Raw genomic sequence first — 25,118 nt, forward strand, 5'->3', positions numbered from 1 at the left:
TACATTATTTGTTCCTATGTGTGAGGTGGGGATGGTGCTGGGACAGGAGACTCACTTCTCACCAAGCATGGAGATTCATTAGAATTTGAAATTAAGGCACATTAAGGAGAGGGACAACACGCTGAAGGCAATTGAGGCAGGGTAGTTGTGGCAATCATATCAAATTCCTCAAGGACACAGCTATCTGAGTGATATTGGCCAACTGAACTACAAACTGTCTCAGGACACACTCCTATCCATTGCACCCTTATCAAACCACAGTAAAAAGCAATGTGACGGGTAAATTTTTGTTTCATTTTATTTATTTTTTTTATTTTGTAGTACTAGGCATTGAACCCAGAGGTGCTCTGCCACTGAGTTGCATCCCCAACCATATTTAATTTTTTATTTTGAGACAAGGGCTCATTCTGTTGCCCAGGGTAGCCTTACAGTCATGAATTTCATGCCTCAGCCTCCCAGATGGCCGGGAGATAGGTGTAGGTACCACCATCCCTGACATGGTAAGCATTTAATACCAAAACTGTGTTGTGCATGGGAAGATAGCACAAATAAGATATTCAGGTGAGGTTTGTCAGTTCCTCTATACCTACTGTGATCTGTTCTTTAGAACCACAGAGTTTTGTTTTGTTTTGTTTTGTTTTTTAAATAGGCTTTATTCACATGGACACTATAATGTTACAATTTCCTTTGGTGCAAAGTATATAAAATAATCTTTATATAAGCATCTATTCCTTGCTTTAAATCTTTCTAAGTCTCTCCAAATGGCTTTAAATGAGAGTAAGTGAATAAATAGAAATGAGGAGAGGTATGAGGCGTAAGGAGTTTGGACCAGTCCTCGGGGATGCCCTGCCCAGATTCCTAGCAAGAGCTCCTTGGTATCACCCCCCATCTGTAGGGTAGAATCACAGAGATTTTTAATTTTTGTTATTGCAAAGTCTTATTTTTCAAAAAGTAAGCCAACTATTTGTAGGTGACTTCTGATGTGTATTTACAGAAATCTCACTACAGAGAACATGTTTTATTGATGTCTGCTATGACCACTGAGGGTCTATTAGGTAGTGGAACTCACCATTCGCATGTCATATCCACATAGAACAATGTCCTCTAATACTTGCTTAAATAACTCATTAAATTTTGGACAACAAAAGTAGGAAGTGGTCCCAGAAGCATTACAGGGGACAAAAGTAAAGATGCTAAATAGAAAATAAAAATACATCTTTGCCTTCAGCATGAAATTTAAATTCTCTTATATCAATGTTTCTCCTTGGAATGGAGATATCTTCTTCATAGGATTGATAAAAGGATTTAACCGACTGGACTTGGCATGCATACATGTAACTTTTTCTCATTAGCATTTTTCTCTAGAGAGTGCATGTTAAAATAGTATTGGTACACTGGCATGGATCTGTTATGTCCAGCAAGGAGAGAGGGTTTCTAAGGGATGGGACTAGGAGTCCTCATAATGACCCTCTGCTTCTCTTCAGGTCCTTGTACTCACTCTGGTGAAGAACGAAGAAGTTGGGGCTCCTAGTGAAAAGTAGGGGATATAGTGCAAAGCGAAAATTTATTTAAAATGTGGCCGATGCAAGGGAAGCAGAAGAAAAGTTATCTTAACACCAGAGTGGTACTGTGAGAGAGGGGACATCCTTTTTGGGATGCCCAGTGAGTCTGAGGTATATTTCATACTTATAAGGGTAAGGTGGCTTCTAAAAATAAGACCAAACAGGCGCTTAGCCTTTGTTTTCAAGAAGGGGACAAGGTCAGTTAAAGAATTACTACTTTTTTTTTATTTTAAAGAGAAAAAAAAAAAAAAACAGAAAAAGCAAATCAGAACCGAACAATGCAAGCAACACAAGATTTCAAAACAAAACATCAGGAAATAACCAGTGGCTATGATAATGTCTCTTGTTTTCTTCGAAATCGTTGTCTATACCTTCAAACACAATAAATTCAAACAAAACAAAATAGTATAAAACCATCAAAACAAAAGAATGAAAGCATTATGAGACTTCAAAACAAGACAATAGGAAATCAACAATGGCAACCATAATGTCTCTTGTTTTCTTCCAAATAGCTGTCCATACATTTACACATATTGAAATCAAGTCATAGGAACCAGAGTAAAGCCTATAAAAAAAAAAGAATGAAAGCATTAAGGGACTTCAAAACAAGATAACAGGAAATGAACAATGGTTATTGTAATGTCTTGTTTTCTCAGTTGAATAATTTTTAAGCACATAGCAAATGTGAATAGTGATTTCATGAAGATACAGTAGGGTACATTTTTTCAAGCACATGGTACATAATAAACATGTGATGATTTTATAATTGTCATCCACAACTAAGTATGATTTAAAAATGCTTGTCATCTGGGTTTTGTCCTGAGTTTTTGTGTATGCCCCTGTAGTCTGCCCTTACAAATCCATTCATCCTATGGAAGACTTCATTGGTAAACACAGTCAGTTTCCAAAATTTGAACAATGTGACATATGTCAGAGAAGTACTTGAGGGATTGGCCAGCAATGGGTGTGAGTCCATTTTCTGTTTATAGGACAAAATATCCAACATACACAACTGTAAGGAAGAAGGCTTTCTTTTAGCCCAGGGTTTTCAGTCCATAGTTGCCTGGCTTCGGGGGAGAAATGGCCTGGATGAAGTGCCTAGCAGAGAAAGCTGCTTACCCCATGGCACCCAGGAAGCACAGAGCAGGGAAGAGCAGCAGAGAGGAAAACGGTATGTACATAAGTAATAGTCACTGTACAAAAGAGAGGAAAAGAAAGTGCTCTAAACTATATAACTGCATGTATATTTAAATGTATAAGATAGAAAATGATATCACAGAGTTTTATTGGATCATTGAACAGAACTGTTTGCAGTATCATTGTTGGAATGTCCACTCTACAAGCTTTAATTTTGTGACTTGAACAATTATTTCTAAGATGGCAATATGTAATCCATTAACTAGTGATTTCCTACTGCGCATTTTTTTATTCTGTAAATCTGTATAACTTGTACCCCTTCACTGTTTTTTTTTTTCTTTCTTTTCTTTTCTCCTTAAATAAAAATTAAAAAAAAAAATAAGTAGTCCCCAAGGTCAGGTCCCCACCCCCCAGCTAGATACATCTCCCAAGCCAATCAAGTTGACTGTCAAGATTAATCATCACAATAGGTAAGAGAGTCTCTTGTGAAAGGCTGCCTTTGGAGTCATCAAATAGGTAAGTACGAAGCCATTCAAGCAACATGAAAATAATAACTGACAGACATGAGAGCAAGGTAAATCCTGTATCTGCAATTCTAGTAAAGAGAATTTTATTAAAAAACACAAAATAAATATTTGATTGTGGCTGCTGAGTCTTGGCTAGGAATCTTGCCTAATATAGGAATTATCAATTTCTAGACATGATGGTTTAAAAAATAAAAATGACATATAATGCCTTCTAATATTCATCATAAAACTTCAAGGATTACATTAAATAAATGATTTTAAGTTTTGAAGTCAAGGGGCTGGGGATTCAGCTCAGCAGCATAAGCATCTGCCTTGCAAGTGCATGGTTGTATTTGATCCCCAGTACTGATTAAAAAATAAGTTTTAAAGTCAAATGTAAACCACTCTAAGGTTCATGTTTTCAAAATATTGTTTTGAGGCTGAGAGTGGATCAGAATGGGATATGCAAAATAATTGAAAGGTTTGTTTTCTATTTTTAAATAATTTATGATCTGAAAATTCAATATTAGGTGCCTATATCTAAGATAACATTAAAATTCATATGGTGCTGGTTGCAAATAATAGGTGGACTCATGTCTCTGAAAAACCTGGAAATAAATGAGTTACCGGTATTTGATTTAGGTGAAAGGGACGTTATCATTATACAGTAAGAGTGAAGACAGTTTTAAGAAGAGATGGAAGTCCTAAAGGGTTAAACACGCATCTATCACTCCATCTGAGGATTAAGGTCTCCCTGTATTTACACGTTCATTTAGCAAAATTCATTTCCCCACACCTCAGGCTGTTAGTTTTTTGCTGTCGTCAACTAAGGATTTTTCTTAAGTTTTGAAGGACACTGACCATTTCTTGCCACATGGCATGGCTCAGATGTTTTCTGTCTCTTTGTCTTCTTGTGTTTCTAATCTTTAGATTTTCAGTGGGCTCCACTGATTATGTCAGACCCATCCCAGATAATAAGCTCTCTTGTCAGTACTTCAATGTCAACTAAATTAAGGATTTTGATTAATTAATTCCATTCCCCAAACTCTTTTTGCCAGGCAAAACTATGCTCACAGAAGTGATATCCAAATGTATTAGAAAGTTCTATCTGCCTTAAGAGAAAGTAGTTAACAAGCTTTGTACAAGAAAGGGATGGGGTCTCGGAAGTGATTTTAGCATTCTGCCTACTGAGGAGCTTAGATACTCAGTTATCTTTCTAGCAGAAAGGAGTGTGGGCCACAGTATCACTGTATTTAGAGAGATCAGGTGCTGGAGGCATCTTTGAACTAATGGTGTTCCCTTGGTGTGGAGCGCGGTGTTGGTGGAAGTGGGTGACTGGAGCGCTCCAACCAGTTCTGCAGTCGAGCTAACTTGCACCTGCTAGGCCAGCTCTTAGCTGAGCTGCCAGAGCAGTGCAAATGAACCTCCAAGGCCAGCCAAGCTTGTCCTTTGCTTGATTATGAAATCAAACACAATAATCTTAGCCAATGATATGGAAACAGCTTCCATCTAATCTCATATGTTTCTGCTCAAAGAAGCGTATTGTTTCTGGTTGGCTTCATTTTTGCTTCCTTAGTGAGAAATAGCTGTTTATTAAAAATAGCTCTACAGGACTCGCTGATTAAAATGTGTTTATCTGCAGAAAATTTTCTTATCATGAGGAAGTATTTTAGCCTTTAAGTGTGAGATTCAGAGATGCAAACAACGACTCTCAAAATAATTTAGTAATAAAATGGAGCATTTGTTCAGTGATGTCAAAACATCATCTAATATGACTAGAATAAGAATTTAATTGAGGTTTACCCAATTGTCCCTCCAGGATACAAAATCTAAAACATGGCAATTTGAGGAAGGAATATCAGTTAATGGAAATAGCACATACTTAGGAGGACATTGTTGCTGTAACTTCGTACACATGTAGTGTGGTGATCACAGTGCGAATACTCTAAACATTTTAACTACATCATCAAAAGCATCCAAATAGGAGATACTCACCGTCTCGGAGTTTTATTCCACTTTCCTTATGAATTGAGACTTCTCGATTTCTGCATCATACGCAGTTTTAAACTCTTCAGAAACCCAACAATTCCAAAGCACACGAGAGGCACGAAGAGAAATATGGTCTTTTGGAACATTACAAATTGTTCCCTAATAGGTGAACACTAGATCATAATGAAAATTTTATTTTTGTTTTGGCTAATAATTGTGTAAAACTCCCTTTACTTTAGAGGGAAGACTAACATTGTAATAAGGAATGTTGACTATTGCCTCTTTTTGTCTTTTTCCTTACATATTTTGTAAGAAATATGTGATTAAATTTTATTTAGTTTCAGCTCTTGACCCTTTTGAATTAATAATAAACATATGAAGTAGCAATTATAAACACTTACTATTATGGATTAAAAAGCTTATGGTCAACTTAACACCAGCTGAATTAAATCATTCTGGTGTTGAGCGGAGATGTTCCACCTGAGGAAAGTTGCCAGCATAAATAGAGATGTGGAGAAGAAAAGCTAGGCATTGTGGGGTCTCTTACGTGTTGCTGTTTCAAGCTGTTGGTTCTCCTGGAGGAGCTTGTCATGCTGGCTTCCCCAGTATGAGTTCAGCCATTATCATCAGAGGAGCTCAGGACCTTGTCTCTGAGAGTGGCTGTGGTTGGGGACCTGTGGTTCTTACATTGAGCATCACTTCCTGGCTCTGGAAGGGAAGATGTGTGCTGTTTAATCTCTAGGTAAAGCTGGTCATGGGCTGGCGTCCTGGCATGTACTCATATGTTCTCATTGTCAGAGGAGCTTGGGACCTCACTGTTCTGAGGATGGCTGTGGTACTTTTCAGGGCAGCCCTGGTGCTTTTTTTGAGAGTAACTTCTCAGTTCCCGTGTAGAACCTTCACCCCACTGGCATAGACTTTCTGGCTTCCACCACTGAACTTTGGGCCTTCCCAGTGCAGATCCATAAAACAGACTGGCATAAGTCCTTGTTGTGGGCTCTAGACTTCCAGTTGGACTCATGGGAGGCACTGTCATGGACTCTGGGTCTTCAGCTGGACCCATACAGGACACTGCTGTCCTGCAGGGCCTGGGATCCAGCCCTCAGCTGCATATTCGGATCTTTAGTGTTGTGGACAGATTTCCCACACTTTTTTGTATTTAACTCTGGGTGATCATCATAAAATAATACCATAAATTCTGTGTCCTGTATGTAATTGTTCTTCTTTCAACCCTGACTACAACACTTCCACAGTACTTACTATATTCCCAGACGCTAAGTGCTCTCTCTGCTGACTCCTTTAATTTTCAGAAGTCTCTGCTTACCTTAGTATTATCATATTCTTAGTACCATTTAGGGATGAGGGAAGGCACTTCAAATAAAACGCATAAAATCAGGTAGTAATTGAAAGAGGCAGCGTTTCAGCCTAGGAATGACTCCAGAAGTTACACTGATAATTACCATGCTACACACAATTCTGGCTTCTGTGCAAGGTGACAGATAACATGATAATAACCTTCCAGACATTTCCATCCCAGCAAGTGGAGACCCAGACCACCAGTGAGACCTCTAGCAAAGGCTGCTCAAGCTAAGGCGAGACTTTCCAGTGGGATTGGGAGAGGTGTGGGCTCAGCAGGGGTGGCAGACAGGAGACCCAGGGGCTGGACTAGAGCAGCTCAGCAGCTCAAAAAGGAGGGAAAAATCTCTCAATTTTGTGCACTGAAGAGAGGATTGGACTAATCTAAGGGAGTTTGGGAATGATATAGTCCTGATGGAGTCATCTGTGAATTCCATTCTTAACTCCAGTGCCTCACTCAAAATAAAAGGTCTCCATACTCATAAGCGAAATAAATCAAACTCACATGTGTAAATACCATATAGTCTCCCTAGTGTAAGAAATGGTAAGAGTACATAAGAGTCCATTACATTGTTTTGAATCCTTATAATCATCGCAGTTGTAATGTGTTTGTTCAGGTTTTCTGATTTTATCATCTGTGATGGTATGAACATCTAATTTGAAGGAAACAAGTCATTATAATAGCCCAGTACTGATATAATATCATTTTACTCTGAAGTCCTATCATGCTCTTGCTCTTCTGTTTCCATTGGCTCAATGTTGTACCTTATTGGATTGTATTACGTGTGCAAGTATAAACAAATTTCCTATGGAAAATGAGATAATATAGTAGCCATTATTTGTTTTCTGTTATTCGGTTCTGAAAGCCCTGTAATACTCTCATTCTCTTAAATGTTTTTATACTATTTTGTTATGTTTGATACTATTGTATATGACATTATACTCAACTATTTCAAAGAAAAAGACATTGTGGTAGTTACTGTTAATTATGGATTGTCCTCTGGTGAAATACTGTGTTGCTTACATTGTTCTGTTCTGATCTGCTCTGTTATGTCCTGTTTTGTCTTAATCTCTTAAAAAAAAGATAAAATATACAAAAAAAAACCAAGGTCTCATTATTAAAGCAATATGTGTGTCTAATTGGATCAGTCTTAAAAACTATTTTGAGATACAAATGTACTAAAAAAATCCATTGCTTGGTCCTATAACTTGGCAACTGGGGTAGGCAGAATAATACATGCCACGTATCTTCACATCTAATCCTTGGGATCTTTGCTGATGTTATAGGGTGTGGAAAAAGGAACTTCACTAGCGTGATTAAATTAAGGACTTGAGACAGAGAGTTTATCCTGGGTTATCCAGTTTGTCCAGTGTAATCATAAGAATCCTTTTGGGGAAAGAAGGAAGTAGGACAGCCAGAGATGTGATCACAGAAGGTGATACTAGAATTGTAATAGCCTGTTTTTTATTGCTGGGACAGAATACCTGACATGCACAACTAAAAGGAGAAAATGGCATTTATTTATTTTTGTTTGTAAATGGCTTAGTTTTGACTCATAGTTTCAGTTCGTAGTCAGCTAGCTCCAGGGCAGGAGCATCATGGCAGAAGGGCATATTGAACAAAAGCTGCTCAACTCATGGCATCCATGAAACAGAAAGCTCCAGGAAAGCCAGAGAGGAAAGGGCCAGGGACTAGCTATAGCCCCTGGAGTCACATCCTGTGACCCATCCAGACACAGAAGTGTGCTTTACCAATCTCCAAAGCATTTCTCAAGCCAATCAATATTAGCCATAAGGAGAGGGGTGCAGGAGCCAAGGAGCACTGGAGCCCTTTAAAAGCAAGAAAGGGAAGAAAAAGTCTCCCTTAGAGACTCCAAGAGGAATGTTGCCCTCTGGACATCTTGCTTTTAGCCCATGTAAGCTGATTCTGGATTTCAAGCATTTAGGACTATAAGGTAATAAATTTGTGTGCTTTGACGATACTAAGTTTACAGCAGTTTGTTACTACAAAAATGGTAAATGAGTGTTATAGACATTTACTTTCTCTACTTCTTCCTTGGTGTCAGATGTGAAAAGTGAACAATTGTCTATAGTAATTTACTTGAGTTTCCATGCAAACCTACTAAAAAGGGAGAAAAAAGAAGAAAAATGCTCTATTTTTGTTCCATGATTTCCTTGATTGATTTTCATTTTATATATGTGAACATTCTTTATTAGAATAGACAATTGGGTTTATTTCCTGTAGATGAATGTGCTTTTTTCCCTAAAGAACTAGATCTTAGAGTTTTTAAAAATTATTATTGTATTTTCTATTTGACTAGCTTTAATTTTCACTAATTCCTTCCTTGTGCTTTCCTTATGTTTATTTCATTGTTTTTCCTATGCTGAGTGCCTAGTACTTAATTTTCATTACTCACTTTTTCCATAAATATTTAAGGCTCTTGATTTATTTGTGTAGTGTTACAAATTACTCAGTGCTGGGACAGACCTTACCCATGGAAGTTAGTTTGTACATCTTAGCAATAGAGAATGTTTGGTGGGTGTCCAGAACTGGCAATCAAGCAAAAGCCACATCATTCACAACATTAAAGACTTTCATTTGGAAATAGTTCATTGAATTCTCTCCTCTTTCTGAAGATCTGTCTTTTCTTTTATATTTTTCCCATTACAGATAGAGTATGCCCTTAAAGTCCACTATAGAGAAAATAGGAAGGTTCACTATAGAATATATTTTTTCTGGACCCTTCTGATCTCTAAGAAGATGAACAGGTAAATAAAATCTTAAGGTAACTCAATAGAACATTGAGGGGATTCCATACACTGGTATCTAATTGGAAAATTATTATAAAACCCAAGACCGTAAGGTAGAAAGTCTAAGTGGTGCTGAGGTCAGAGGATGTGAGTGGGTGATGTCAGAGGGAAGAAATCAAGATTACTTTCATTTCTCCATGGCCAGTACAGTACTTGATATGAATGTCTTGTTTCTGCAGATGTTGTAAAGTTGCTTATCACACTAATTTACAAGGTGGGGCATTAAAGACAACTATATTAATAACCTCTTACAATACCACATTTGTTTCTCACTAATATTGGAAAAAAAGGAGAAAGGATATGAATTCTTTTGAGTACCTTCTCTGTGATTCTAAGAGCCTGCGTATTTTATATCATGAAGTTCTCCAAGTCCTATTGTGAAGGGAACATTTTTTATCTGTATTATAGATAGAGGCACATCAACTTGAAGGGTTATGTATCAGACCCCAGGAGGTACTGGAGCAAGAATTTAAAGATAATCCTCTTTGAATTTTTGAATTCAAAGCCCATGATTTTTTAAAAAATTAATGCATATCATTTCTATGCCATTTATACTTAAACAGATCACTTAAAAAGAGATAAATGTTTGATTATAGTTGGTAAGTACATGCCCACGGCCCAGCAGAATAACAGAATTACTTCACTGAATAATAACCAAGCATTAACAAAACTAAACATGAGCATGACACCGGAAAATACATTTAAAATGAATACTTCTGGCCAGCGATATATAACATATTGTAATTAATTTAAATTATGTTTCTAAAGTGGCAAAATAAAGCATAATGATAGTCTGCCAAAGGATTGAGAATGAATGACAATTTGTGAAAGAAACATTGCTTGAGCACATTAACCAAAACAACAATGCAAATACATAGTAGTTACAATTTTGTTCTAGCAAATGAGTACATCTAATCAAGGTGTGTGTGTGTGTGTGTGTGTATGTGTGTGTGTGTGTGTGTGTGTAAATCAATATGATCATTGTGGGCAAAATTTGCAATGTTTCAGAAAATTAACTTTTGACCCATTAATTTGCATGAGACTCTTTCTTAAATACATACGTTCCAACTAAAGGAAAGCTACCACTATATTGTTTTTAGCATTATTCCTGGTATCAATTAGATGACACGGTGCTAGGTGTGGCCAAATGATCTCTCAATAAAAAGTCTACAGTGTGTGCAGATTCCTAGAGTTCTGATGCTCTCTTGACTTTTAAAAAATATTTCACCCTTTCACTTTTGGTTGTCTTTCTTTGTGGGTTTGTAGGTCTCTTTGTCTTAATATCTAGAATTTAAACAGTTGCTATTAAAACTCAGAAATCAGTCCGCCTCTGGCTGTGCTGTCATTAAAAGTTAACTGCCTACCCATTAATCCATTAATCTGTGAAGATTAATTGGAGAAGCTATTTAGAGTGAAGCTGTAACTTGGAGCACAGAAACCAGAGTTTGTTTCCATATGAAAGTTTACGCCATGAAAATCAGTGTTAACAATTATGTGTACAGCCCACCCGTGCTCATAGGGGAGAAATGCATAGAAATGTGTACATTGCTGCCTCAGTGAATTACCTGAAACCTGTCCTTGTCCTTAGCTTAGTTCTAGGAAATCATCCTGATAAATATTTCCTTGTTTTACATTGCAGCAATGTGTTGATTTTTGTGTTTAAGCCTCTGATTGACAGAGTTAGAAGCTCATGTTTATCTTACTTAGTATCTCTAGAACTAGTACCCTCCAGTGAATGTTAATTTTCATGTCAAAGTCAAATTGAGACTCAAAGAAGCTAAGGAGTGCGTGTCATCTTCCCCTAGTGGTATTTAATTGAGTTGAAATGTTATTTTAGGTAATGATGAGAGTTTGAGTGATGAATCCAGAATACGTTCATATTTTATTACTTTCTCTTATGAGAAGTTATATTTTATTTAAGTCTATTTGCATCATCACTTTCCCCTAACGCACAGTGCTTTTCTTTTGCTTTTTTTTTTTTTTTTTTTTTCTTACTGGAATGTCACTGTGTGACAGCTGCCTCTGTACACTAAGACTCCACATGGCTTCCCAGGGAGAAAGGGGTGCAGTGTGATGTTAGTTCTCCAACAGCCCCATGAAACAGAATGGGAAGCATGTGAAAGGAGCAACTTTGCACCGGGCAGAACATAATTCGCAAGTCTCTGTTAGCAGTTCCCAGACTACCATGGCCCTGGCAGTGGAAAGTTTCAAATCTCCCCTCCTGCATTTCTGCAGTGCAGCCAGGGTGAGCTTTTGAAGGTGCAGACTCCATGCCCAAGACAACCTGGAGCTGATTCATTATGTATGTTTTCTAATCAAGAGACTGATCACTTGCTAAAATACCTGGGTCTTTGATGTGTCTCCGTAATGATTCGGTGGCTTTGTTACAATGTGCTGAGTGGATTCCTGGGTGACTGCAGCTGTGTGGAAGAGGTGGCAGGGTTAGTGGAGCTCAGTGGTGTGGAAATAAACGCAGACTACCCAAAGGAAAATGAGCAGAGACTATTTATTCAGTGATTGCTCCAGTGAGGCTGTTTGGGGTCCACTAATGGAGGAGTTATTTTTTGACTTTCTGTAAATATTGGGCTGGCTTCTTGGGCTGATTGCTGTATCTTCTATATTTCTGTGGCTTGCCATTGGGCATTTGTATATTTATGTCTCATTGGGGAGCAGATATGTGCCAGGTACTGGGTCATGTTTCATTCTAGGTCAGTAAGACAGGATTCCACTTGCAATCACAAGATTAATCTTGAACAATACGTAGGATGAACTCAGATTTAGCTTATGGCAGAGAACAATGTCATCATTTAATTTCTGGATTGAATCTTACCTCATATATAGTATTTTTTGATAGCGTATATTAAAATAATTCCACACTTTATCTTGTAGATTAGTTGATGTTCTCAAACTTCAACTAGATGACAGTGTCATTAATACAGATTAGACTAAACATTTTGTTCAGGAAAAGAGATTTTCCTATTTAATTCTAAATCTGTTAATGCATGCTATTTGGATTAGATCTAAATACAGCTGTTTTCTGAAAATAATGTAATTCTGGTGTTGCCAAATCTCCTTGACAAAGATCCCATTCTTCCTCTAGTGTATGGAAATTTTAGAAGATTTTAAACATCTTTAGTTGCTCTCCTATCGTCTAATACATATTCAATTGAGAACCATGATTCAACAGTAGGCATGCAATTGATTTGGTAGGACCTCAAAATAACAAAGATGGTGGTTACTCAGGGGAAGCTAAGCTGAGTGCTACTGAAAATCAACCATACTGTTGGATAAAATGTAATTTAGGCTACTAATACTTATTTTGACAATGCATTGGCTCTAACTAGAAGATCTGGTACTGTATTGCCTGGGCTCTAATGCTGTTTTTGCTACCCATTAGTACAGTAGTGTGTCTGTGGTAGTTATTGAACATATTGTGTCCCTTCTTTCTCAATTTTCCCAGGAGTTAATAGTAGCAAATAGCATAGGTAATTTGTCAAGACAAAATACGTTAGTAGATGTAAAGCACCAAAACCCAAGCACCCAATAATATGCAACTATTATCTTGGTATAGGTAATATTGCACACAGCTTAAGAAAATTGAATTACTTTTATTAAAAACTGAACAGCTTTTACTTATGAGAATTATGCATTAAAGCCTTTTATAAAGTGAAATTAAATTACTTTTTATTGAGCTATATTAAAATACTTTCAGTATAGCTTGTGTCTTATTTGTAAGAGGCTACTGAGTGTTTTCATACATGCAACTTGTGAGAAATCTAATTTATCACTGTCTTTTTAATGACAATAGTTAAATCTTTCACTCCTGAAGAGTAAGTAGTGACTTTGTGAGTTATTAACCTGAAAGCCATGGAGTTGTACCTCTTTGTGGGTATATGTGTATGTATATATAAAAATGTCTCCACCTTAGTAAGGTAATTTTTATCCCTAATATGAATAGTCTAACAAGAATTCATTAAAGCCCTCTAGGTCTAATCAGAGCATGATTTTTTAACCAAAACGACTAAAAGTTGTAGTTTTATCATTTCTAACTGATATCAAGGTTAAAGTGGAAATTCTAATTTGTGAAAAAGTCAAATAATGTAATATAATTTTGGAAAAACAGAACAATGTGTTGTTCTTTTTTTCTTCTGTTAAGAGAAAACAATAATTAAACCAGTGTGTGCTGCTAACATTTTGAATCATACAAGTTCCCATAAAATGTTTGACATCTGTATTGTTACATTACACCAGTTAATGTAGCCTTCTGGTCCCCTGTGCTTGCTTGCTTGCTTGCTTTCTTTCTTTCTTTCTTTCTTTCTTTCTTTAACCTGGGAAAGCTTCCTGTGGTCTAGTGGTAAAGGGACAGGGACACTGTGATGTTCTGGTACCTAATTTAAATGATCAAGTTAATCGAGCTACAGCACCATGTTACAATATTTCAGATTTCCAAATCTCATTATTTAAATGAATAGATTCTTGTATACTCTGAAGTATTTTTGTCTGCATGTGAAAAGCTCTAAATTCAAACTGTCACTAAAATGTGAGAGGAGGAAGCTGAGGAGTTCTAGCTGGGAAATTACTACAGCAGACTAGTTTTTGGGTTACTTTCACTGAAGTTTAGTATAATATTTCTCAACCTTTCCACTATTGACATTTGGGGCCAGGTAATTATTCATGGTGGAGGGCTGTCCTGTGCATTATAGGATATTTTGTAGCAACCCTATTTTCAAGTTACTGGAAGTTATTATTCCTAGTAGTGATGACCAATGTGTCTCTAGGTATTGCTAAATGTCAGGAGTTGGGGGAGTCTTTCTGAGCAGACATAGCATCCTCAGATTTGCAAGTGTATAACCTGCATACTACTAGAGCAGTCAGAGAAAACCAGTTTTCTGGAAGTAAATTCACCCTACACTTATAGTTAATCCTGAGTTCCACTTCATTAATGTTCAGAGGAAAATATTCCTTTTAATCACTCCAGACTGATTACTGCTGAGTCCATTCACCTGGTGTCAAGACTATTGAAGACCAAACGGGGAGTAAACAAACAGCATGGCAAACCTGAAATTGGACTTTACGGTCCTTGAGAGAGATTTAATTCGTGCTATTATAGTGTGTGATGAAATTCCTATTCCCCAGACCTGAAGGAATAATAATAATAGCCAGAGGGTTCTTACATCCTACATCTAGACCTCAGCTTGCTTTGTAAATATCAGTTCTTCCATAATGAGATGAACAAATGAGCCAAATTCCACGACAAAATGACCTCATCTGCAAGATAATAATAGTTCCTCAAGGAGGAGGAGTCAAAATAAGTTAGTGCAGGTGACATGATTATGAGTTTTTAGCACAAAGTGCTTGCTAATTGTGAATACTAAGCTCTCTTATTGCTAAAGAAACACATGCAAGATTATAAGCTCATAGTAAAGAATAGTGCCGTGGAGTCACCAAGGTGAAGTGGAATTTTACCAAATATTGGAAGTTCCCTAGCTACCACTGAATGATCCATTTCTCACACTACATGTCCCTCTTCCCCTAAGCAGGAAAAGTACCCCTTCTCTCATTTTAATTCCATTCTTTTAAAGGTAAAAGTGGAACAGTATTGATTCTCAATTTATAGTTGGCGAAAACAAATGGGCAATAAATATATGCCCTCTAGACTAATTGTGCCAGAGAGGCATTTTCTATTTAAAATATCGATTGAAATCTGCATAATTGATTGTGAAATTCAGTTAAACATCCTTTTTCATCACACACCTGCATACTGATAAAGATCCAAAATTCACTGATACTCTAGTGAACACGGGACACATATGCACACCCTCCTGTGTGTGGGACATACACTCCACGTATGTTTACACACGCACACACACACACACATACACACTCACACTATCTTCACAATATATAAAATGGCTTTGGCTGTTGCTTCTCTAATTGGGTATAATTAGAATTTCTTTCAACTCTCTATGGATTGAATGTCTCTTTATGTATATACTCCTTAATACTTGAATTACAAGTAGATTGGCTTCTGTTAGTACTTAAGCCGATCAATAGACATGCAGAAACTGTCTTTCTAAGAGTTAGTTAAAAGAATTTAAGGAACAAAAGAAGAAAAAGCAGACTCTAAATGATAATGAGACAATCTTAAAAAACAAAACGCTATTTAGGCAACTTCTTGTGAAAGGTATTCAAGAACAAATTATGCTCAGGCAGAAAGATGTTCATAAAATCTAGTGACTCTAGTAGACTTTGGATTCTTTCAAAATGTTAAATTGCTTACTATCAGTTAAAACATTTGAGACAAAAACCCTACATGATTTTTACTTACCAGTAGATGTTAAATACTAAATATGAAAAGAGAAATGGACAAGAATGGTGATATAGATTATACAGCATTAGCTAAATAAATTGTATATAGTATCATTGTAAACATGGATTAATTATGATAATTTCCCCCTCCATGTACTTTATTAAAAACAATATATTTGACAAAAGAATAGAAGGAAATATATCTGTATATTTTGATATATAACCTTATATGCATGTTGACATATACTTTTGCATTTGTGTGTGTATATACATGTGTGAAACATCATAACTGAATGCAAACTTATGAATTGTCCATCTATACTAAAAATGAAAACATTACCAATCCACCTCATTAATTTGTATATTCTCCTCCTACCTCGATACTACCTTCCCCCCAAAATAAACACCTTCTCAAGTTTGATTTTCATTTTTGTCTTAAAATAGTTTTCTTAAAGTCATGTTTCCAAGTGACATATTACTTAGCTTTGCTGTTTAAGATTCTCAGAAGTATTCTTACATATTATATGGTCTTCTGTAACTCAGTTACTTTATTAGAAATTTTGTTCCCAAGATCTAAGCTTTTTGTTTTGTATTGCTTTAACTTCCTTTTACTGTTGTATATAATTTTACTGTGAATTATAATGTGATTCATTTGTCCGTTAGCCATTGGGCTATGGGTGGTTAATGATTATATTTTGCTTTTCTTAGCAAAGTTATACATGCTTTGGGTGCAGAAATGCAGGTTTTTGAAACTCAGCACTTTGCAACTTTTTCTTTTCATCAGAGACACAGAAATGCATCCACACACATTTACACACACACAATAAAACTGTGTAGGTACAACACGTGTGAGTAAAAAGTCCAAGCTCCTTGAATTCTTGGCTCTTCATGGATAGGCTCTGTCCAGAAGGACCTACTTCTAACACAACTGGTGGAACCTGGCTTATGCAAAAGTTAAGACATGTAAGCTAATTATAAACTGTTCTTATAAGCAATCACTTGCATTTATGTTCCAACCTGCAGTGTGTTGGAGCTTCTCTGGTGTCATTCTGTGGATGATCTGGCTTCATCTGACTTCTTATTTTTTGCTAATTGTCTGAAAAAATAGCACCCAATTGTAGTGCTGAATTACATTTCTTTTTACTAAGTGTGAGTATCAATTTATAATTAGACTCTGTGCTGTGAAATCTGTGGTTGGGCCTTGTACCACTTTTTCTCATCTGTTTCTTAACTGAGTTAAGATGGTTTAGTTTTCATTTGGGATAATGATTGTTACTGGTTCATATGTTTCTTTCTTATATACTTTTGATATTTCTTCTATATGTCCTGAAAGCTTGTATGTGTTTCTATAAATTTCTATGTTTTCACAAGCATTCATATTGGTACAGTATTCTGGCACAATAGTGAAGCAAAAAGTACAAAATGAACAGGTTTATTGAATTGAGGACCTGGAAAGGAGCACACAACCCATGGAGGTTGGGCTGTATCCTTTGACCGGTCCAGAGAGGCAGAGGGTTGTATGATCTCTGACTGGAAGTGGTGCATGGGGCGGATATTGATGATGGTTAGAATTCTCCATGCATGCAAACAGGAAAGGGAGTTGTAATTAGGGCTGAAGAAGAATCAGGAAGTGGTAGGTGTTCTTGCTTTGGCCTTCCACCACGTTAGACCATCACCATAACAGTACAGTAATTTATACTACGGTAAGAACCTTTCATATATTTCATGTATTTTTATGTACTTTGCATTTTGTAATTTTTAAATTTTGCATCTTTTAGAAATGGTATTCTTAATTATAGTATATTTGAATTTATACTTATATCCTTTCATTTATGAGGAAGGATTTAAGATATAACACAATTTTGTAAGGTCATTTTTGTTCTGTTTCCATATCCTATTAAGTTTTTTCTTCTTACTAAACTTACTAGACCGTCCATAGGGTACCCTAGAGAGCTGAGATCCTAGCTTTTGATACTGTATTTGTTTGTTTATTGCATCTGTTGGTTCCATGAAAGCTGGCAGTGCAGCACTAACCAACTGTGCCATTTTCCCCGGCAGATGATTGTGATGATCCTCTGGTGTCTGCTTTGCCCCAGGCATCCTTCAGCAGTTCTTCTGAGCTCTCCAGCAGTCATGGCCCTGGCTTTGCCAGGCTAAATAGAAGAGAGGGTGAGTCTGTCTTTTTCCTCTGTTTGGATCATGGTGAATTGCATTAGTTTTCCATTCTGATTTAATAAAAACATTGTAAGTGCCATGCGATAAAAACAGGTGCATTTCTGAATAAGCCAGGGGTTAAAACTTGTGAGATATATATGACATCTAGCTTCCATTCTGGAATAGCAAAAGGACACCTCTTATTTGGAAAATTTAGTACAATCATTTCAACTTGCAAAGAATTGATTTCCTTCAATTTGGCAAGTTTTTTATATATCACAATAAAATATATTTTCTACAACAGTGTGCAATCATTCTGGAGACTGTACAGATCAAAACAATTGGCTTTCTATTTCACTTTAAAGAAGTTTGCAAGATGTAATTTTAAAAGATGTTTGTTATTTAAAATAACAATCCCTCAGTTTGTTTAATTTTCAATGTGGTTGACTTGATTTTCTTTGCTATTGAGGAATAGCTTGCTTTTTTAGGAATTCCCAGTTCATATTGCTTACTATCTCTTAGGTTGGGTTTGATGTCTTGAACATGTTTAAAAGAAAGGAGGGATAATTAAATGCCACTTGCTGTAGCAGTAAGAGAGAGTTTCAAAACATTGTGTTCTTAGTGACAGAGTATTATAATGAACACCTTTCATAATATGCTAAGGTAAAAATTATCTGCATTCACATTGAGAGAAAAACGCTTGGTGATACGAACATAGAGAATATTTTTAACAGATACCAGAATCATATATTATTAAAAATGTTTCCCTCATTTATTATCTCCTTCTGCATGCCACATTAGTTTCCTTTAAATTTAGCCTTAGTGTTACCTTGGCACTATTGCTTAATGTTCAAGCATGTTGAATTTTGGATGCAACAAATAAATTGTGTACCTGTGTGTATGTGCATGCATGTGCATGCATGGTAACTTTTCCTATCTAGTACACAATATACATATATACATTGTTATAATTCTAATACAGCTCTTTGTGTAACATTTTTACATGATTTTAAGTTTATTTTGAAATTTTATCTCATATAATTTGATATATCCACTCATTTATGCTTCTAAGTGTGAAGATATCAAATGGGAAATATGGGGGCACTTAAATGCATTTATGTTCCTATTAAGTGCCTTGAAGTGACAATTATTTGTCACATGGGGCAGCCTCTTTCTGTTGGAATTTGGAATCCCTGAAGGATCAAGCAAGAAGACTCTCTTAGTCCCCTTGAGGGCTATTTCTTATCCTGTGGTTATCCTTCTACCAACAGTAATGCTGATATCACAGCCCTGACCTGAGAGTAAGGTCTAGATCCTATATTCCTCTTTAAAAGAAAGCAGATTTTAACAGTCACTACAACAAAATGTAGCCCACCAAAATGAATCAAAATTTATCAATGTATCTTTATTCCATTGTTGAGGTCCAATAAATCAGAAAAAATATATTTTATTAATTGGATCGAATCATATTTTTCATTAATTTATGTACTCATCAGGAGTCTCCATCAGTGGAACTCATTTTCATTCTTAATTTGTTTCTATGGTTCTCGCTGAAACACAATATCAAACTTCATGAATCTCATTTGCATGTTAATGAAACTGAGAAACAAAACAGGATCATTTTAATTATCTTTTCTTGGTTGTCAACCTACTTGATTACATTTTTCTTTTTTATTTAGTTTTTCTTTTTTTCCCTATTAATTACATGAAGTACTCATAAAGAAATGTCAGATTTTGAGTGATTTATTACTAAAGGCTGTATATTACTTCTAGTATTGAAACATTCCTTGTAGTGTTTAGGAATGCAAAGATGTCCAGCTAAGTCACTAGGTCATGTATAAATACCTAAGCCAACAATGGAAGATCTCACTATCCCAGTACAGAGCAACTTCTTTCCTGAGGAGTCAGGAAAACTGGCCAAGAATGGTCTGGTAGAGTGGGAAGAACAGCCCATTTGTTTGACAGATGGGATAACTTTGACAGTTTGGATAAGAAGTCCCAGGGATTACCCTGTGAAAATGATAGGCCCCCTGTAAGGATGGAAGGGAACCAGAAAAAGGCTACTGTTTGACATGATTCCATTTCAACCAACAGGAAGGAAGAGAAACTTACATTTTTGAGTTGTACTAATTTATACTAATTCAGTTTTTAATTTATACTAATTCTTGAGTGCTATTGTGGGTTGAATTGTATACTCAAAAAAATGATACATTTAAGTCTTATCCTGAGACCCATGGATATGACCCCAATCTGGACATAGGGTCATATGTGATATAATCAAGTGAAATAAGGTTATGCCAGAGAAGGTTGGCCCTAAAAACAATGAGTGGGGTCTTCATAAGAAGGGACATTTTGAGACCCAGGGAGACAGAGAGAAGATCAGTAAAGATGGGAACAGAAATCAGAAACATGTAGCTGGAAACCAAAACCAAGGATTGACAGCAACCATCAACAGCTAGGATGAAGCAAAGAAGGACTTGTCTGTCAAGCCCACTGGGGAAATGTGGCTCTACTGACCAGCCCCTGGATTTCAACACCATCTATCCTTTAGAACTGTGAGAGAATCACTCTGTTCTTTTAAATTGCTCAATTTATGAGATGTTACTGCAGATATAGAAAACTAGCACAAGTGCTACTAAGCAAATGGCTTCTTTTTCATTAAATAATGCTCCAGAGGAGTGTTTAACTGAAGTAATTTTTGTGAACAAATGATTTACTTCTTTCTAACTGGTAAAATGCACATCAATTTGAACTTGAAAGATTTTATGGCTCAAAAGTAAAATCCAATATTAACTCTAAACAATGCAAACAAAAAGAATAATTACTGCCAATCTTGACAATATAATGGAATCAAATATCTCTCTGTCTTTATATTATAGCTCTCATTTATCCACAACTTTGGTTTTCAAAGCTTCAGTCAGCATGGTATGAAATATCAAGTGGAAAGTTTCATAATGCATAATTCATAAATTTTAACTTGCAGGACTTTCTGAGTTGCATAATGAAATTTCACGTTGTTCCACCTGTGACATGAATCATCCATTTGTCCAGTGTATCCACATCATATGTAGTACCTGCGCATTAGTCACTTGGAAGTCAGCTTGGTTTTCAGATTACCTGTCATGCATGGCAATACTTGTGTGTAAGTCATTGTTATGTGGTAGCCTAATGCTGTATTGCAATCCCTGTATCTTTTGACTCACTTCTCCTTGTCATGCTAGCATTGTGTTATCTCAAAAAATCACAAAAGAAAAAAGGGTAGGACAATGCAATAAATATGAGAGAGACAGAGAGAGAGCATGTGCACATAACTTTTATTACAGTGCATTGTTACAATGGTTGCATTTTATTACTAATTATTGTCAGTCCCTTTGTGCTTAATTTCTGAATCAAATTTCATCACATGTATGTATGCATAGAAAAAAAGTGCAGTGTGCACAGGATTCAGTATTGGAGGTTTTAGGCATCCACTGGGGTTTTTAATGTATTCTGTGAAGATGGGGGTAAGTAATGTATAATTTTCCACTGTTGAAGTTTCGATATTGTTTGAGTTTTAATGGACTGCTTAAAGTTAAGTGTCTTGGTTACTTTTCTTGTTGCTGAGACAAAATATCTGACACCTCACATTAAAGGAAGAATGATTTATTGTAGCTTGAAGTTTATACAGGTTTCAGTTCATAGTCAGCTGGCTCCAAGGCAGGGCAGCATGGGAGAGGGACTTCACAGAGGAGAAACAGTTCATGGTGGGCAGTGGGCAGCAAAACAGAAAGCAACAAACAGTGAAACAGCAAAGTAGCAAGCAAACAGGCAAGCAAGAGCAGCCCTCTTTCTGTCCCTTATATCCCATCCAGGCTACATGCCCTTAGGCAGGCAGCATTCACATGGGGAGGGTGGCGGCTTCTCATCATCTACACCCAGAGCTATGCCAAGCCAATCCTGGGTTATCCAGTTCCACTCACCGTTAATCCCAGTATCACAGACTAGATCCAGTTACCTCTGAAAAGTCCCGCCTGTGACTACATGAGGCTTTGGGGGATCATTTAGACACAAGCCATAACACTAAGCATTCTTTGATTGGTAACTCTTACGATTACCAGTGCAGATTTCAAACAGGTGCTAGTATACTATTTGAGAGCCCACAGGTGTTCTGAGACTGGAATATAAAAAAGACAGATTCTGTAGGACTGTTCCAGAGGTTGTAATATAATCCAAATGAAAGTGTTTATTTTCATGCATTTGGGAACATTAGAAATAGGTTATTGCAAATAGGTTATTGTGATAGACCTGTATGTAGAGGTAAAATAAAGAAAATGATTGTGCATAGCAAAATAAAATATCTATACCATATTTTGAGTATAACACACACACACATATATATCTGCATTTAATTATATAGCAGCATGCTTCTATAACTGACAAATGAGAGTTTTATAATTTAATTTATAAGATTAGAATACTTCCTGTTGCTGCTAAAAGTATGGTATTTGTCTATATATTTTTTTTACCATTGTCTATATTTTATTTTAGCCAAAACTAAGTCTATCTACTCTACTTGTTAAGCAATGTTTTCCTCATACCTATAGAATTTGTTGCTAAAATCAAGTATCTGTATGGAGAGATTAGCTCATTGGTTGATTGATGGAAATAACTCCCACTCTAAGATATACCTGTGGTATGAGTAATTACAACACTCTTCATAGAACTTTTGGTCTCTTTTGCCCTAAATGATTGTTTATTTACATAAAACCATTAAGTTGAAATAAAGACCCAAAGTAAATTTCCAAGTCATACATGATGCCTTAGATTCCCAGAAATAAACAGAATGGGTGCTTCTTTTGAGGTGAATGTTTCCTCCTGTTAAAGACATCACATAACATATTTCACAATAATTACATTCTAAACGTAATCATGTTAATACCCTTACTAGCCAGTACCATATCAAAAGAAGAATGGAAGATGCCTTTTGTACAGGATAGGGAATTCTCAGCGTTGGACATGGGAAGCAGTGGGTGTGGGTCTGGAATGTGCTTGCGAGGTCCTCGAGGATAGAGATGGTACCAGCAGTGGACACCATGGGTTGAACTTGTTGCACTGGAGACGGCCCATATTGTAGAGTTGGCTGGGGACAAACAGATGAGAGCAGTTTGTCTGCTTCTCTACCCAATATTTTCTCCATCCTGCCCCAAGTCCGATGTGCTGGGAAAGTCCATGGCACATGAATAATTCCTGAAACTGCAGTGCTCCCACACCTCCATGCTGACCCAGCCTGTGGCTTGTGACTTCTTATTAGCTCTAATTCTTCTAGCTCATGCTCAAATTGTTCTCTGATATGAACCTTACCTTCAACCCCAACAGAGGTAAAGCTTTAAGACTTGAGATGCAAGACCTTGAAACTTGGAAACTGGAATGGTCAGATCCCAGGACTCCTTTACAGTCACATGGCACTGCTTGCCCACTTACTTGATTTCCAGTTTCTTCACACTTCTTTCTCCCTTTTGGACTCTTTCCTGTGGATAATAAAATTTTAGGTGAGAAGCAACCATTTTAATATTAGACATATCTGGGATCCATTTACTATTCTAGTTTAAATCACTAGGACTTCTGAGTTATAAAAGGGCAAGCTATTTTGCCTCTATACTTTTATTTTATATTGGAAGAATACCATCACCCTATTAACCCTATTCTTCAGATTTTCTTAAGCAATTGAAAGTGGTTTATGAATTTAAGAATAATCTCACTAAGAGATTAATATTTTGATAAAGGCTTGGAGAAGGAAGCTCCAGACCAACTTTATGGCCAGTGGTGTGTCACTTGCATTTAGAGATTATGTTTTGTATCCTGGCCTTGAGAAGTAAAAATGAGTGAAGATGTACATCTTTTATTTCTTGATGTGCCCATATCCTCTACTCATTAAAGCAGAGCTGAGTTTGCTGCCAGTTCTGAGATTAATATAGAACCACTCCTACTCTTGTATTGATTCATTTGATTTAACACCAGAGATGACTGGTCAGGTGACCGTTTGGTTTCCTCTTACTTTAGGTGCTGCTTTCTCTCCTGGGTCCCCTTCTCTAAGGCCAGCTCCACCATCCTCTCCCCTCTGGCACCACGGCGCTCTTGCTCTTACTTTTCATTGTCCTTTTCTGTCCTATAACATACTTTCTTCAACTTTAAATCAAGCTGATAATGTCATCCGAGTGAATGTGCCGAGGTGCCAGGCCTAAGTAATTTATAGTGATAAAAATTGCTGGTTTGGGACCCAAGAAAACTAGATTTTAATACTAAATGGTGGACAGCCTTGGAGAAATGACATTATCTCTCTTTTTCCTCTTCACCTTCATATAAAAGCAAAAAGCTAAATTTGAGGATTTCTTGGATAACATGCTCTCTTATGTGTGACATTCTATAGGTAGTGTATCTATCTTTTCTTTCTAATTTATCTAACAGTGGAAAGCTTCAAAGTATGGAGTGTGAAAAACTATGGTCCTTCAGCCAAAAAGGGGAATATAGTAAAACAGTCTCCTCAAATTAGAGGAGATAGCATGTTCCAAGCTTAGGAAATGTCTTCAATTTTCACAAAATAGAGGAATTCAAATTGTAAATAATGACCCTACTAAAACTGATATGACTGATAACTAAATGATATGACTGATGACTAAAACTGATATGATTGCATTTAGCCAATTAAAATACATTCATAAAACCAAAAATTTTTACTAATACATAACTTACATTCCTAGAGGCTACATTTTATGTTGTTCAGTGCACTGAGTAGGAAAATTTCACACATAGGTACAATGAATGAACTGAGAGTTAAATAATCAGGTGGTATCTTAAAATGATTTTTTTTCAGAAGCACAACTGGAGCCCATGGTGCAGTGTAAATGATTCATTAAGAGTGCAGCTGCCAGGGAATAGCAGTTATGCAGTAGAAAAAGTTGGGTTAGAGGAAGGAAAGAAGTCAAACAATTTCAGAGTTCCAGGCATTGTTTTGGATCTCCCAGGAAACTCTGGAGGATATGTTTTACCTAGACTTTAACCCAATTCAAGGTAAAGGTGTTGAGTCTAGAAGGTCTCTGGTACTAATTTAAATTAGTGATGTCTTAACTCAGGCTGTTCTAATAAAATGTTACTGCCTGGTTCGTCCAAACATCAGACATTTATTTCTCATATTTCTGGAGAATAGAAAGTTCAAGATTAAGGTGGTAGAAGATTTGTTTTCTGGTAGAGGCTCTCTTTTTGGCTTTCCAATAGCATTTTCTTTGTGTTCAGATGACTTTGTTGGATTCATGGACAT

General features: G+C 36.5%; 1 protein-coding gene across 1 annotated transcript in view; it reads left to right on the forward strand.

The window, feature by feature from the left end:
* Positions 1 to 25,118, forward strand: part of Cntnap4 (contactin associated protein family member 4) — a 249,520-nt gene that overhangs the window by 23,373 nt on the left and 201,029 nt on the right. Inside the window, exon 2 of the mRNA XM_003472026.5 lies at positions 17,729 to 17,839. Coding sequence (XP_003472074.1) covers positions 17,729 to 17,839 — 111 coding nt within the window. The remainder of the gene's footprint in view (positions 1 to 17,728; positions 17,840 to 25,118) is intronic.

Source organism: Cavia porcellus, unplaced genomic scaffold, assembly GCF_034190915.1.
Source record: "Cavia porcellus strain 051 isolate PalLab524CR breed Dunkin Hartley unplaced genomic scaffold, mCavPor4.1 scaffold_4, whole genome shotgun sequence".
Taxonomy (NCBI): domain Eukaryota; kingdom Metazoa; phylum Chordata; class Mammalia; order Rodentia; family Caviidae; genus Cavia; species Cavia porcellus.